The sequence below is a fragment of the Protomyctophum parallelum genome, assembly GCF_964188405.1.
Source record: "Protomyctophum parallelum genome assembly, chromosome: 20".
NCBI lineage: Eukaryota > Metazoa > Chordata > Actinopteri > Myctophiformes > Myctophidae > Protomyctophum > Protomyctophum parallelum.
Window position 1 is genome coordinate 8160493 of NC_139718.1, and position 14193 is coordinate 8174685.

Consider the following 14193-nt stretch of genomic DNA (forward strand, 5'->3'; position numbering starts at 1 on the left):
AATGAGTCAAATAACAATAAAAAATCTAATCTAGAAGATATCCGATATGTGTTATATTCATGTAGCTTTTCTAAACCCTCAGGAAACAGCAGGAACAAACGTGTAAAACTGATAAAAGTCAGTAGGCCTACCCATATTTGTAATGGTATGGTCTCGCACGCTCTGCGTAGCTACTGGCTTAACGTGGAGTGAAGCGTGGCTGCGTAGGTCTGCTGCGTTGCTTGCGTCTTTGCAACGTGATGTCGCTGGCTTGTGGCTTCCATCATTAAAAAGCCCGTGTGAACGCATCACCATTCACCGCAACATTAAGGTGGACTCTATGGCTGGACCGTACACAAGGGCAAAAAAAAATGGGAAGAATTTAATCTTTTATCTCAATAAAAGTAGTGCTTTCACTCGTTAACACACAATCGTGAATTCTAGTTTTTTTTTATTCAAAATGTAGCAATACACAAAAACAATCATGATCAGTACAGACTTGGACAAGTATTTAAAAAGTGCACAGTCTGTACTGCTATTATAATTTAGAGAGAAAACTAGATGCTTTGAGTGGTTTTATTCACATCTCACATGGGCTCCACTGACTATTCAAACCAAAATAAATCATTTGATTCTTAGTCAACTTTGGGCTCACAAATAGTCACCAAAACAAATAGAAATTAAACAATAGAAAAGACAGGAACTTAAGATAATAAGATTTCAAACCACATTCAATATTATATGGTTCTAGCCTGGTTAATAAACCAGACCGAATCAGCCGTTGGCAAAAATAAATTGCCTGCCGGCATGCGATATTAGTCTGGTTTATTAACCAGGCTAATATGGTTCATGGCTCTTCATCAACTTTACATGTAAAGGTTATTACAGTTTGGTAATTACATGCATTAAAATGGAACTGCTTTAGAGAAAAACAGTGGCATATTTGGCCATGTTTCCCTAGCCCAGAAAAGCTAACCATTGTAGAAACTTGTCACTTTATTTTACACTTTATTTTACAAATTATTTCACTACAGCATTGGGAGTGGTCCATCTATCAGTTGTAGATTTGAAATCTAGCATGTTAATTAACTTGAGCTTGACTGGAGAAGCACCACCAAACATGGGATGGACAGGGATCATTTCCATTTACTCTGGACTGTATAAAAAACCTATAGTAACAAGTAGGTGAGAAGAGCACAGGACACTTGTGCACTAAAGTCAATTATATGACTGGTTAGTTTGTGCACAGTGTACTGTCGAATGAACTTGTTCATTTGTTCCCCATCAAAAACACTGATGCTTAATAATTGGAAACGGCTGTCAAGCAAGACAGCTGTAGGCCTATAGGCGAATGGCTACAACATGCAAGTCAAAATTATGGTATTAAGTCCGTTAAGATAAAACTGAAGACTTTATCGTCTACTAAGGGGTCTAAGGCTTATGTGAACACCCCAGACAGTTTTTAAGTTTCTTGATTCAGTGTTTAGATATTTGATTAGTTGCCCCCCCCCTTCCTATACAAACCCACTGTAACTTCAAAATCCACTGATATTGTCATGTATATACATGAGGGGCCGTGGCTTTTCAATTACTTTTTTCATTTATTTTTAATAATTATTTTGGAAAAGAACCTCCTCCAGGAATAATTATTAAAAGTAAATGAAAAAAAAAAACACATCACCCTCACGTATTACAATGACGATATCAGCACCAGGAACAAGGATGGGTGTTTTCAATTAATCTATCATGGTTACAATTGAGTTTTAAGTTACAATGGGTTTGTATAGGAAGGGGGCGGGGCAACTAAAATGAATATCAAACATCTAAATACTGAATCGAGCAACTTAAAAACTGTCTGGGATGTTGACATAAACCTAAGTAGACGATAAAATGCCCAAAGGTCTTTTGAAAGTGTTAATGTAATTCATTCAAATAGAACTGAATGAAAAATAAATAAACCCCTTTAAGAAATACATTTTAAATTGCAATATAAAAGTTGATTATTGTTGGTGTGCAGTATTGAAAAAATGCAGAGAATATCTTAATTTTCTCCAGTAAAGTATGCACTGTCCTTCTCTGTGTAGTTGCACTTGCAGTCCTCCCTAGGCCTTGCTTTCTTTACATTTACAGAACATAATTCAACCACATAACAGTGGGCCTGGCTAGGCAGTGCATGCAGTAAAATTATTGAGGGTTTAGTTTTGAGGATTTGTGCACACACATTGTGTACACACCAATATTGAATGCCACGGACAATGAATTTGAGCTTTGAGTGTTTGTGTAAACACAAACATGGAAGACAAAGGTGAGGACGCAAATTGTGATTGGCCAGAATGAGATGATGTATGATGATAAGAGCGCCCCTCACTTCAAACGGGTGTGATTTTTGAGCAGTAGGGGACTTTGGCACTGTGAATCATTGAGACTCCGACTGGGATTGCTGTGTGGTTTCGTCTCAGTCATCATGCTTCAGTTTCCTGATCTTTCCCTTATGGCGGTCAATCTCACGCTGCAGACGTTCAATCTCCTTCTTGTGGTGGTCAATTTCCTCTTTGTGGTGCTGCTTCAGATTGGCAAGTTGCTCCTGCTCTTTACGCCTGTGCAGGAGAAATGGAAGGGTAGTAACATGGTTAAAAATAAAGCTTCCACTTGCCCAGGCATATTGTGATCTAATGTTCTGCCACTTTTATTGCACTTCCTAGTCTATCTCTGCTATAAAGCGGTAAATTGTGTTTATTCTACTGTGTAGATTATTTTATTTATAGTGTTCATTTTCATTCCCAATTGTGCATTATATTAATATACATATGTACACAGAGATAGTGTAGACACTGATACTTATGATTGCGTTAAGAGCTAAAGCATGTATAATACAATCCTACGTCACCAAACAATAGGCCAACAGTCAGTGGTCTAAAAAGAGGGAAACATACTTGAAGTACATCTCCTCCTGAGTATACTCTCTCTTAACTTGTTTCTTCGCCCCGGCTCCACCTCCTTCACCCTTTCCTGCACCTCCACCCAGATCACCCGTCTAAGGGAAGAGGGAAGAAATATAGACTTATATAATTTTTGCGACCAGAGGTCGCAGATAACTATGCAACCTTGCGTTTGTCACCTCACTCACAATCCCGGTTATTCTGACACATCACCGGTCACCTAAGGGCCGATTCTTACTCCTATTTTACCGCTGTTTCGGCGCTGTAGTGCCGAAATGATTTTGGCTCGTCAGAAATTTTCAGTAGCACCAAAGAGCCCCCCCCCCCCCCGAACCTCAAATGACGTCACATTGTAGGCTCTACAGCGCCAAACCGACTTTTATTCGGCTCTAAAATAGGAGTATGAATCGGCCCTAACTCAAATCCCCGTCGCTCACCCCAGGCAAGCCCCCAGGTCATCGTGACATCACGTGACATCAGTCCCCTGGTCTCCCCAGGCAAGCCCCCAGGTGCCCAGGTCATCGTGACATCATATGAAAATGTTCCATACATGCATTCCCAGCTCATACCCTAATACAATCCCTGTTATGTCCATATATGGAGATCCCTGCCTGTGATCATAATTTGTGACAGTCTCATGATAACCACTGTATGCCGGAATCATGCATTTCCAGTCAGTCAGACAGTTTATCACTGAAAATCCCCATACATGTGAAAGCCCCATATATGGTGCCAAGGTCTCGTGACATCGCATGACATCATCAGGGATTGAGATGTCATAGTAAATGCGACCTGCTGTCAAAATTAAGCCCATATGTGGAGATCCCTGATGTCATCAATATTAGTATATGGATATATGTCAGCACCTGTTCTGACATTCCATAACTGATCGTTCCCCATCCATCCTTCCTTTTCGATGTCTCCCTTTTGACTGATACCTGTCCATTTAAACTCTAGACAGGCCTGCCGCGCCCGGCAAAACTAGAGTTCTCAACAGGCCTGAAAATTAAGGCCCGACCCCACCTGGGCCCTCATCAAACCATGTACATTCAATACACTGCCCCTGCTGCTACCCTTAGATCTATATATATGGAGCTGACATTACATATCATCACATTTATCTGACCTCATCACACTCAAGATATGCTGTTTTACTGGTTATAAAAATCTGCATTTGCTCACATGACATTTAACTTGCCAACAGCAATTAATTTCTCCCAGTAATGTTGGGCTAGTGCAGGATGGATCCTGAAAATGCAACACCATTCTGAAGGTCAAATTTGATACAAAAAAGGAGAGAATTCCCCTTTGTTGTCATCCACGCGGCCACATGAGTTCTTTGGAATAATCCAGAATGTTTCTCAAAATCTCAACAATATAATGCACTGAACTGAGAACACGTATCCATGCACAGGCATGCACTGTTTCAAACCCATTAGCCCAACAATTCACATTTCCACTTAATGAGCTACTGACATGAATGAAAATCAATTAAAAATATTTGTCATATACAGTGAGTGTTGTTCAACGATACGCGAAACTGGTTCCAATTGTCAAGTTCATTGCGTTCCAATCAAGAACATGACATTACGTGATTACGTTATTACATGGACCGCCGTGTCAACAACATGGCATGCAGTCAACCACACACAGTCATTCATTGAAATTAACTGTGTTTTGGTAGCTAAATCGAACATTCATAAAGCATGGTCTAGCTAGCAGATACTTTTACCTGATGATCGGATGCCATTCTTAACTGTGTGCTGACAAAGTTCCTGACATTGGGCCTCAAAAATCTTGCCATAATTGCTCTCTAAATGAACAACACTAGCATCCAGGTCAGCTGATGTATGAAGGTTGTTGAATACACCAAAAGGGGCGTGCCTGTTTTTATAAAGGGGTAACCTCGCGTCACCAGGCTTTCCATTAGAGGGGAGACAATGAACGAAAACGAACAATCCAATAAAATAATAGGTCAAATAACAATCAAAATCGAATCTAGAATATATCTGACGAGTTTGATATTTATGTAGCATTTATAAACTCTTAGGGAATAGCAGGAACAATGTTAAACGTTTAACTAAGTCATTAAGTCAGTAACCCTCTCTGACTCTGCAATGGTATGGTCTCAGCACGCACGCTCTGCGTAACAACTTCACGTTAGGGTAGCCCAAGAAAGCTTGGGTAGCCTCGGAAACCCAGACGTTTTATTTCCTGGAAGAAAGTGAAGGGTACTGTGCCTGCCTGCGTAACTTTTAGGTGAACTGCACTGTGACTGGTCCAGACTCCAGATATAACTGACCCTGACACGGGCACAACGTCAAGAATTTCAGCTTTGTTTTTATCTCTGAAGTCTCAACGTGGTTTCTCTTTACACTCTCTAAAATCTAAAAATCAACTTCTAATATTTTAATACAAAACGTATTGCAATAAATAAAAACATTCATGACCAGTGAGTGGGCTATTTGTACAACAATTTTAAAAGTTCACAGTATCTTTACTATACATTTTATAATTTAGTTGTTGGAGTTGGAGCCAATTAAAAACATTGCTTCAATTAAACATTGCTGTGGATCCAATTTATCATGATTTCTATCTTTAGAGAGAAAACAACAGAGGTGCTTTGAGGGTTTTTATTCACATTTCTGCAAGTATGGGCTTCACTCTACTATCAAACCAAACAATGACTGTAATAAATCTTTTGATTCTTAGTCAACTTTGGGCTCACAAATAGGCACCAAAACAGAAGAAACAAAACAATAAAAAAGAGGAACTTAAGATTTCAAACCACATTCAATATTTTCCACGGTTCGTTCTCTAACCAGTTACATGTTGGAATTATGCTCTTCGTCAAAATTACACATTTACAGGTTGATTGGCCCTCGGTAATAATTAAGTGCATTAAAACAAAGAAAATATTGTAAAAACCAAAAGTAAAAAATATAAATTTCAATGATTATTCCTAAATTTAGAGAAACAAGGTGGCAAAGTATATGGCATACACTCAACCATGTTTCACTAGCCCAGAAAAGCTACCATTGTAGAAATTTACAGTGACTCATAATGATTTCACTACAGCATTGGCAGTGGTCTACTGTATCTGCCAGATGTGGAATTGAAATCTAGCATGTTAACTGTTTTGAGTTTGAGGTTGTCTGAGAAGCACCACCAAACATGGGATGTTCTGGGATAATTTCCATTTACTCTGGACTGTAAAATCCAAAACCTAGTAACAAGTAGGTGAGAAGAGCACAGGACACTTTTCATTTTTCACACAACCAATTAATCCTACAGTCAAACATTTCATTTTTCGTTTTCACACAACAAACCAATTAATCCTACAGTCAAAGATTTGATTGGTTAGTTTGTGTACGGTGAACTGTAGGGTGACGCTTAATAATTGGAAACTGAGCAAGACAGCTGTATAGGCTAATGGCTACACCATGCAAGTAAAATGTGTGGAATTAGGTTAAATTATTTATTTTCATAATCTAATAAAAAATAATGTCATTCATTCAAATAAAACTGAATGAAAAATATTCCCCTTTAAGAAATAAAACAATCAATAAATCCCTTGAACAAATAAAACAACCAATAAACCCTTTGAACAAATAAAAATCAAATTAGCTCTTTGTAAAATCTGACAAAAACATTCCATTACACATACTCTGATACTGGCCAAGGTGTACGATATGTAAAAAGTACCTCCATTTGCCTTAAGGAAAAGCAGAAACTTCATCCCAGGTTTGGTAAGCGTTTTAGGCTGCGTTGTGCTGATTTTTCTTCTTTTTTTTTTTTTGGTTTTCTTTGAAACAAATAAAATTCTAAGTAAAGGGAACCGTATGAAAATTAAATGTCAAAATCAAATAAAACCAAGACAAAAATAAAAAAAAGAGGAAAGCAGACAGAGCAGAGTAGAGTAGAGCACATCACAGGGCCAGGAGTGGTCTCCGGCAGATCTTGGGTGGAGGCGACACCCACGCCCCATTCTGGGCCCGTCAGTCCTGCTTGACATTGCCCAGTGCTCTGAGACGCTCCAGGAGAGGAGGGTGGGAATAGTGCCACATGGAAAATAACCAGTCAGCCACAGGGAAACCCAAGTTGTCCTTGTTGAGCTTGATGAGGGCAGAATAGAGCTCAGAAGCTTTGCCCATAGCCCGTGCAAAAGCATCTGCCTGGAACTCAAATCTGCGGCTTAGGACGGTCAGACAAAATGACAAGAGCTGCAAAGGAAAATGATGACAACTAATGACGAGCAGTACACATAATAAAATACAACATTTCAATAGTGGTACAATGACAAATGCCAAAAGATAAACAATGCTTATTTTCTTTTAAATTATTGTAGTAAACATAATTACGAGTATTGGAAGAACAAGAATTACCTCATTGTAAGGAGAGAAAATGAACTGGAAGATGATCATCAAGCCAATTAAGGTTGGCTGGGTGTCATGGAAACCAAAGGCTAGGAACAGCTCCTTCCGCCCAATCAGAACAGCGAAGAGGAAGAAGCACAGAAAGGAATTCATCTGCAGAGCAGAAAGAGAAACAACTTGTGTAATTGGTTAGACACACGCACATTCGATCCATATATTGATATAGCTACATTTGACCGAGTTACTGCTGTGTATAAAACATTGGACAGGACAATGGTCAAGTTAAACAAATGTAAAATGCTCAGGGCAAGACGTATTTGTCACATTAGTTTTTCTTGACAAATATTATGTATTTTCAGTTATATCTTTGGGGTTTTGTTTGCCTTTACTTAAGTTGATATGTACAGTGGAGAGAGTATAACATGAGTACAAGAGTAGGGGAGTGACATGCAGCAAAATGGTCCGACCAGCTGGGAATCTAACCGGAGACAGAAATTATGAGTTTTCGACTTTTCAACATGTGTCTAGAATGATATTTTGACTGCAACTTGTTCCCGTTTGTGGATGACTCTGCAGTCTGCACTGCTGGTGCAATGTCAGTGACAATAATACACATTATAATTGTCACTGACATTGACTCATATCCTTTATAATATAAAGGATCCTTTGTTCTGAAAACCCACCTGACTGATGACAATATTCTTGACAGTATGGCCAAGCTTCCAGTGGCCCAGCTCATGACCAAGAACTGCAAGGATCTCAGGGTTGTTGCAGCCTTGCTTTTTGTTCTTAGAGAGACAGAAAAGCAAATAAAAATGTTAAAGCAGTACATACTTCATACATCAAATAAAATTCTACTTTCATCAAAATTACACTCTTTTCAAGGCAAGTAGAAAATGTGTAATAATAATAAATAATAAGTTTCACTAGAATATCATTTATCAAAACAAAAAAACAAACATGATAAAATTGTTTTTATTTTTTATTTGTTTTAAAGCTCATGGTAGGAATAGACTGGCCTCTATGTACACTGATAACAGGTACTGCACTAAGTACTCTGGCAACAGCTCAAACTACATTGTTATTAATTGGATTGTCATTCCTCCAGCTATGATCCCATTCAGGTTCAGCCAGGTAACAAGAAATAATGTTTACATGGAATCAGGTTTGTAAGGGTCTTCACCCTAAAATATAATTGCGCATCCTCTGCATGACAATGAAATAAAAGTTAAATTACCATCGCTGATTGTGTTTACTTAATTACTGTACTGTTACAGTATGTCTTGCAGAAGAAGTTTCATAATTATTACTAATATGAAAATATATTATTTTGCATTGTAACCTTAGGCTTGGCTTTGAGCTCGCTGGGTGTGTCATTAGCCTCTGTCTGGTCTGGCTGTTGTTCTCCAGGCTTATTCAGAGGAGAGTAATCCTCCAGCAGGGTGTCAAACAGCACAATGCGCTTGTTCTTGAAGAATCCATAAAAGTAGGCGTTGCTATGTGAGGAACGCTTGGAACCTGGAAGAATAGTAGTAGTTTAGTTTTAGTCTACATCGGGTAGGTCTACCTAGACATTTTCAGATATGGTAAACATTTTAGAATTTGGTGTTCAACAAAGTTGAAGACAAATGTCAGACTTTTCACCATCTACGTATTAGGTGCGCAGCGTACTAAGGATGATTATTATTATTTTTGCGAGGATGGTGTAGCGCTGGTAAACCATCCAGGTGGGTCAATGAATTCACATTATCTGGTCTGGCATCAAACGCCGTGTGGGTGTTTTGCAGAAACCAAAAAGTGGAAGAGGGCCCTGTGATTGACAGATGCTGATTGGCTCTTGGTTCATGCAAAACACCCAACCAGTGCTTGGGGCCAGACCGGTCTGCAGAAGACACATAACATGATGTGAATTCACACGACTGGCATGGTTTACCAGGCTAGTTTAGCGCAATCTGTGTGAGAGAAGCCTGATTTCTACGTTGCCAAATCACAGTGCTTCATCAATCCGATCCTAGACATCATTATCCCAATCACATTTACACAAACTATCTGCTGATCCCCATCGCTGGCCGATCAGAGCACCTTGTGTGTGGTGTATGTAATGGGGGTTCCATGGGTTTAATACCTTCTACTACATAAACCTTCGTGAGGGGGAAGTCGATAGATTTGGCCATGGTTTCGATATCCGTTTTCAGCTCCCCGTCTGGCAATGGAGTGAATTTATCAAACAGAGGAGCTATGTAGTCGGCATAGATGGTTACAAGTACCTGGGAGAAAACACAGAACAAACGCATACAAGATCAAATCAATTGTGTTGATAATTTGCTTTTAACTTTGTTTAACTGACATTAAACAAAACTGCAAATAGAATGAATCTGATACATGTTCATGTGGTTTATATTACTAGTAATCTTGTCAACAAAGGAATAACATCACGCCAAAGAAAGCATTACTGCTTTTGATTGAGAACAGGTTAGCATGTTGCATTCTAAGAATAGACTAAAGACAATAAATACCTTCATGAGGAAAAATGTATCTTGTGAGAATCGTGATCTCAATTCTTATGGAGGAAAATCGAGATTCACATTTGAGCAAGGATGAAGCATTGTGTAGCACTAAATGATGGCGGGCAGCTATAAATCATGAAAGCCATACATTCTTTGCTCTTTTCTATAAGAATCCTGATTCCTGATGAAACTCGCAAACAGCAAATTGCATTTTCAGATAACCTTTACATTTTCCCCAAATGAGCTTCAGGAACATCTGACTGATGTGGTAGAATATTGTCCATTTCAGAAATATCAAGGCTGGTGAGGTGAAAGCATCACTAACCAGAGACACACACAAGGTAAAGAGCCAGGCATAGATGAAAAAGTAGTCTCCACCAATCTTGATGATGTAGAGGAGCAGAGATGTCACAGGCAGCAGGATACACTGGGTGACTACAAACTTCTTTACAGCATCTTTCAGGAAGAACCCCATTGTCTAAGCAATGTGAAAAATGAAAATAAGGACAAAAAATAATGATGCCATAAGTATGCAGTCAAATCAGTGCAAAACAAATATCATGTTAATATCATTATCTTGTTATATATACTGTAATGTTGTTAGAACAGTCTGCAAAGGATGTTACATCAACATGTTGCTGAACGTGGCAGCAACTTTGAGAGGCCAGGATGAGGTCATATGTACTGAAAAATCTTCGATTTTTCAAAAATAGCAGACCTACAAGCTCGTAGCGCACCACTCGGTGGCGCACTATGAGCTTGTAGATCTGCTATTTTTCAATAGCTAAAGCATAACATAATGCAAACACCAAAAGGGGTTCCCGCCAAAAATGGGTTAAGGACAGTTTACCTGCTGATTGAAGCCATGCTTCTCCTCAATGACAAATGTGCTGTATATGCTCCACGGAAGGCCAGTGAAGGCACTGAAAAGGGTGGCCAGGGTCAGAAACACAAGGGACTGGGTGATCTCATGTTCTGGACCTAATCCAAACCGGGATGTCACAGAACCGGCCGCACTCCAGAGGAGAGGAATTCCTCCAAGAAGCAGAATCAGCTACAGGACAGAACAGGAAATCAATGACAATAAGATCATATAAAACTAAGTGGACAAATTATTGTATACTTGAATTGATAATATACAGTAATTGTCGTTGTGCACCGAAAATGGTAGATCTACAAGCTGAAAACATGTCAGGCCTGCAACGTGTTGTGAGCTTGTAGATCTTCTATTAAATGTGACACTGGCATAAGTCAAACCTTACCGTTCCTTCTGTCTCAGAGTAGAGTCCTGACCAAAAACTGAAGTTGCTCTTGTCCAGCTGGTAAAGCCGTGACTTCTCAAATGTCTCATTGTCCACAATTTTCCCCAGCTCCTGGGGAACGTGTGTGACTGTTCTGTATATCTTCCTCTGTGAGGTTAACAAAAAGGTAGACAGACAAGACATTAGGGTTGCAACAGTTAATCGAACTAATCAATGTAATCTCTTTAAAACATTATGTATAATTTACAAGCTCTCAAAATTTGCTATCTAAGCTCACCTGAGGTTAGATAGCTAATTGTGTGTGTGTAATTTGTATTCACAACAGTAGTATGTAGAATGGGTACATTTCAAATGAAAGCACAAGTCCCCCCCCCCCCCCCCCCCCCCCAAGGATGAAACCAGCACTAAGACTTGTTTACATCAGGGTCCTCTATTTTCAATTCATCAGAACATTTAAAGACGTACATATATAGTCTTCTGTATAGGTGGGTTCTGGGAGTAAGGCCAAGTAGTAGCCCCACAAGTCAGAACCCAATGGTACTGAAGTTTCTGACATTTTTGAGACCCAGTAGCCATGGGGTCCTATTCCACCTCTACCCTGCCACCTGGTACGCGGACATAAATAAACATAAATACCGTGGATACGTTGTTTCTGCACCGTTTGAGGGCTTCTGTTCGTGTGAGTTATTCTGAATGTGTGAACTATTAAGTACTTATAAATACCGCTGTGAATTCTCCTGTGCCGCGGAAGCCGTTAAGTATTTTTATGACCGATTTGGTCGCTTTGATTCTTCTCTTCCTACCTTGTTTATTGACACCTCATTGTACCGCTTATCTGGCTAGCTAGTGGCTATAGCTATGACAGAGCAGATCAGAGGGAGGAACGTAGCTACGCACAAGCCAACCGCACAGTGGGAGGCGGTACAATAAACGGTAAATAAACAAGGAAGGAAGAGAGGAATCAAAGCTTCCAAATCAGTCAAACATAGATTAAAAATACTTAACGGCTTCCACGGCACAGGAGAATTCGCAGCGGTGTACGTTGTAAACTAGAGTTCACACATTCAGAAGCCCTCAAACGAAGAGAAGCCCTCAAACATCGCAGAAACCACGTTACCGAAGGTATTTATGTCCGCGTTCCATCATTTCCATACGAAAACACATCACCGCACAGGGACCCTACGGGTCAGCCCGGTTCGGTTCGGATTGGGCTGACCCAGGGGGTTCCGAGAGGGGCCAGCCAAATAGTAGCCTGACCAGTTTGTTTTGGGAAGTCTGGAGCCTTGCTTTAAGGGCCTTTGAGGTGCTGTGTGTATGAGGGCTCCTGTTTTTGTTGACCAGTGAGGAGATCCTGTACAGGAATCTTGTTCAATTGGTGGCCTTTTTTAGCATTATTTATGATTATTTATGATTTGCCTCCAGGGTGGAACGTGGGTGGTAGATCATTTCTAGCCGCAATTTGCAACTATAGATTTTAATAATGGGATGAATCTAGAGTTGCAATACCCTGAGTTTAACGTCATTTAATACAAGCAGATCGCAAACGCAAATTGGATGAGTAGGGAGTCAATCCCAATCCCATTATATCTAGATTCATCCCATTATAAAGTTGCAGCTAATGATAGACTATCATTACACCTGGGAAAAACTGAATCCTCTGTAGAACTGGCTCGCTGATAAACTAGTTTGCTTATCAGCGAGCCAGTTCTACAGACTTCAGAGGTGAGGGGCCGGGCCTTTTCAAACTGCAGTTTGTTTCTGTCTTGAGACCAGCAGTGCAGTCATCCACAAACAGGAACAAGTTGCAGTCAAAATTAAGGAACAAGTTGCAGTCACTCACTTTAAAAATTTCTTTTTACAAAGAATTGTAATTAATTCTTTGTAATTAGAAGTCTCTAATAAATAAAGTCTCTAATAAAATAATCGATAGTTGCAGCCCTAAAGAAAGGACATTAATATGCCATTACAAGATTTTCAATATGTCCAAGAAAATGTCTAATTGTTTAATTTCAAATGTATACAATTAGGCTAACGGAAACAAAATAGCTGACCATAATGAATATACATTTTCCTCCAAAGCTTGATCAAAATGTAGTTAGTAGATTCTAATCTAAACTGTCGTCTGTCAAAGATAAAACAGCTGTTTTGACAGTGAACTTCAACTTACCTGTCTGTACGAAAGGTATGCCTCCCATAGGTATACCGTCCAGGAGAATCCAAGCACAGAATAAAATATTTGTTTCTCCACTGGTAGGTCACATAACGTTTCAATCATCATGTTTTCTGTTCTGAGCCTATGTTATTCAAGCTGGGTTGGCTAGCCTTTCAAGCTAAACACTAGCTAGCTTGAATGTTTATTAGCCAGCAGCTAATAACCGCCTGCTTCCCCACTTGACGTGTACACAAACGCAATTTTCAGACAGATTTTAGTTGAGGTAAAGTGCTGTTGACTTCACTTTATTTCTAGACATTAGCAAAAAGTGTGAACTTGGTCACTAATGCGTCCACTTCCCATTCCAGTGAGAGCCTCGTCTTCGCCCCATTCATGCGGACCAGATGCGGAGTCCACAGAAAAGTGCAACCAACTTTCTGTCGTTATTGAAACAAGGACCAATGACTTTGGTTCCGCTGCAAATTTCGTTTAGGATTAAATATATAGATGAATTTTGCTTTAATGTCTTTCTATCTTAAATACAAATTCATATTAATTAATGGGAAGTGTGTTAAAGATGACAAATAATATTTAGCCGGACTGACTGAATTGCATTGAGTATTATTACCATGTATATTATATTATTAAAGTACATGACAAATTGAGAGGTAGGCCTACAGACAAAATCTGTGAATTGTTAACAAAAAATTCAAAATAATAATAGAGGTACATTTTTAACTTTAAAGCCATTTAATGTGCAGGCAAATGGTGGTTTGGTAAAACATTTAAATAAAAGATTATAGGCCTATGAAAGTGAGTAATATTTTCTCTCTCTGTATGATATATCTGTCAAATGTCATTGTGTTTTAGATCTGCATGTTCAATGTTGATGTAGTTTTTATCCTATGAATGTACAATCATTCCTGAAGAATGGCACTTCTCAAGCCCCTGAAGCGTTTTTAGGCTTTCTCCTTCACA

General features: G+C 39.3%; 2 protein-coding genes and 1 long non-coding RNA gene across 3 annotated transcripts; 1 reads left to right on the plus strand and 2 right to left on the minus strand.

Annotated features, from left to right (window-relative positions):
- Positions 1-388: 388 nt before the first annotated feature.
- Positions 389-1652, plus strand: LOC310878021. The gene is made up of 2 exons (XR_014570850.1): positions 389-734; positions 816-1652. It is a non-coding gene; the product is annotated as an uncharacterized lncRNA (long non-coding RNA).
- LOC310878017 (ATPase inhibitor, mitochondrial-like) lies at positions 1645-4767 on the minus strand. Its single transcript, XM_083792067.1, has 3 exons — positions 4651-4767; positions 2913-3013; positions 1645-2576 (listed from the first exon to the last, which is right to left on the minus strand). The coding sequence occupies exons 1-3, from the start codon at positions 4720-4722 to the stop codon at positions 2435-2437; spliced, it is 315 nt and encodes a 104-aa protein (XP_083648193.1). The 5' UTR covers positions 4723-4767; the 3' UTR covers positions 1645-2434.
- A 770-nt stretch (positions 4768-5537) lies between these two features.
- On the minus strand, positions 5538-13622 carry zmpste24 (zinc metallopeptidase, STE24 homolog). Its single transcript, XM_083792046.1, has 9 exons — positions 13231-13622; positions 11064-11210; positions 10652-10855; positions 10127-10279; positions 9420-9561; positions 8637-8812; positions 7978-8082; positions 7304-7447; positions 5538-7141 (listed from the first exon to the last, which is right to left on the minus strand). Exons 1-9 carry the CDS (start codon positions 13339-13341, stop codon positions 6917-6919), a joined length of 1407 nt encoding a protein of 468 aa, XP_083648172.1. The 5' UTR covers positions 13342-13622; the 3' UTR covers positions 5538-6916.
- Positions 13623-14193: the final 571 nt, after the last annotated feature.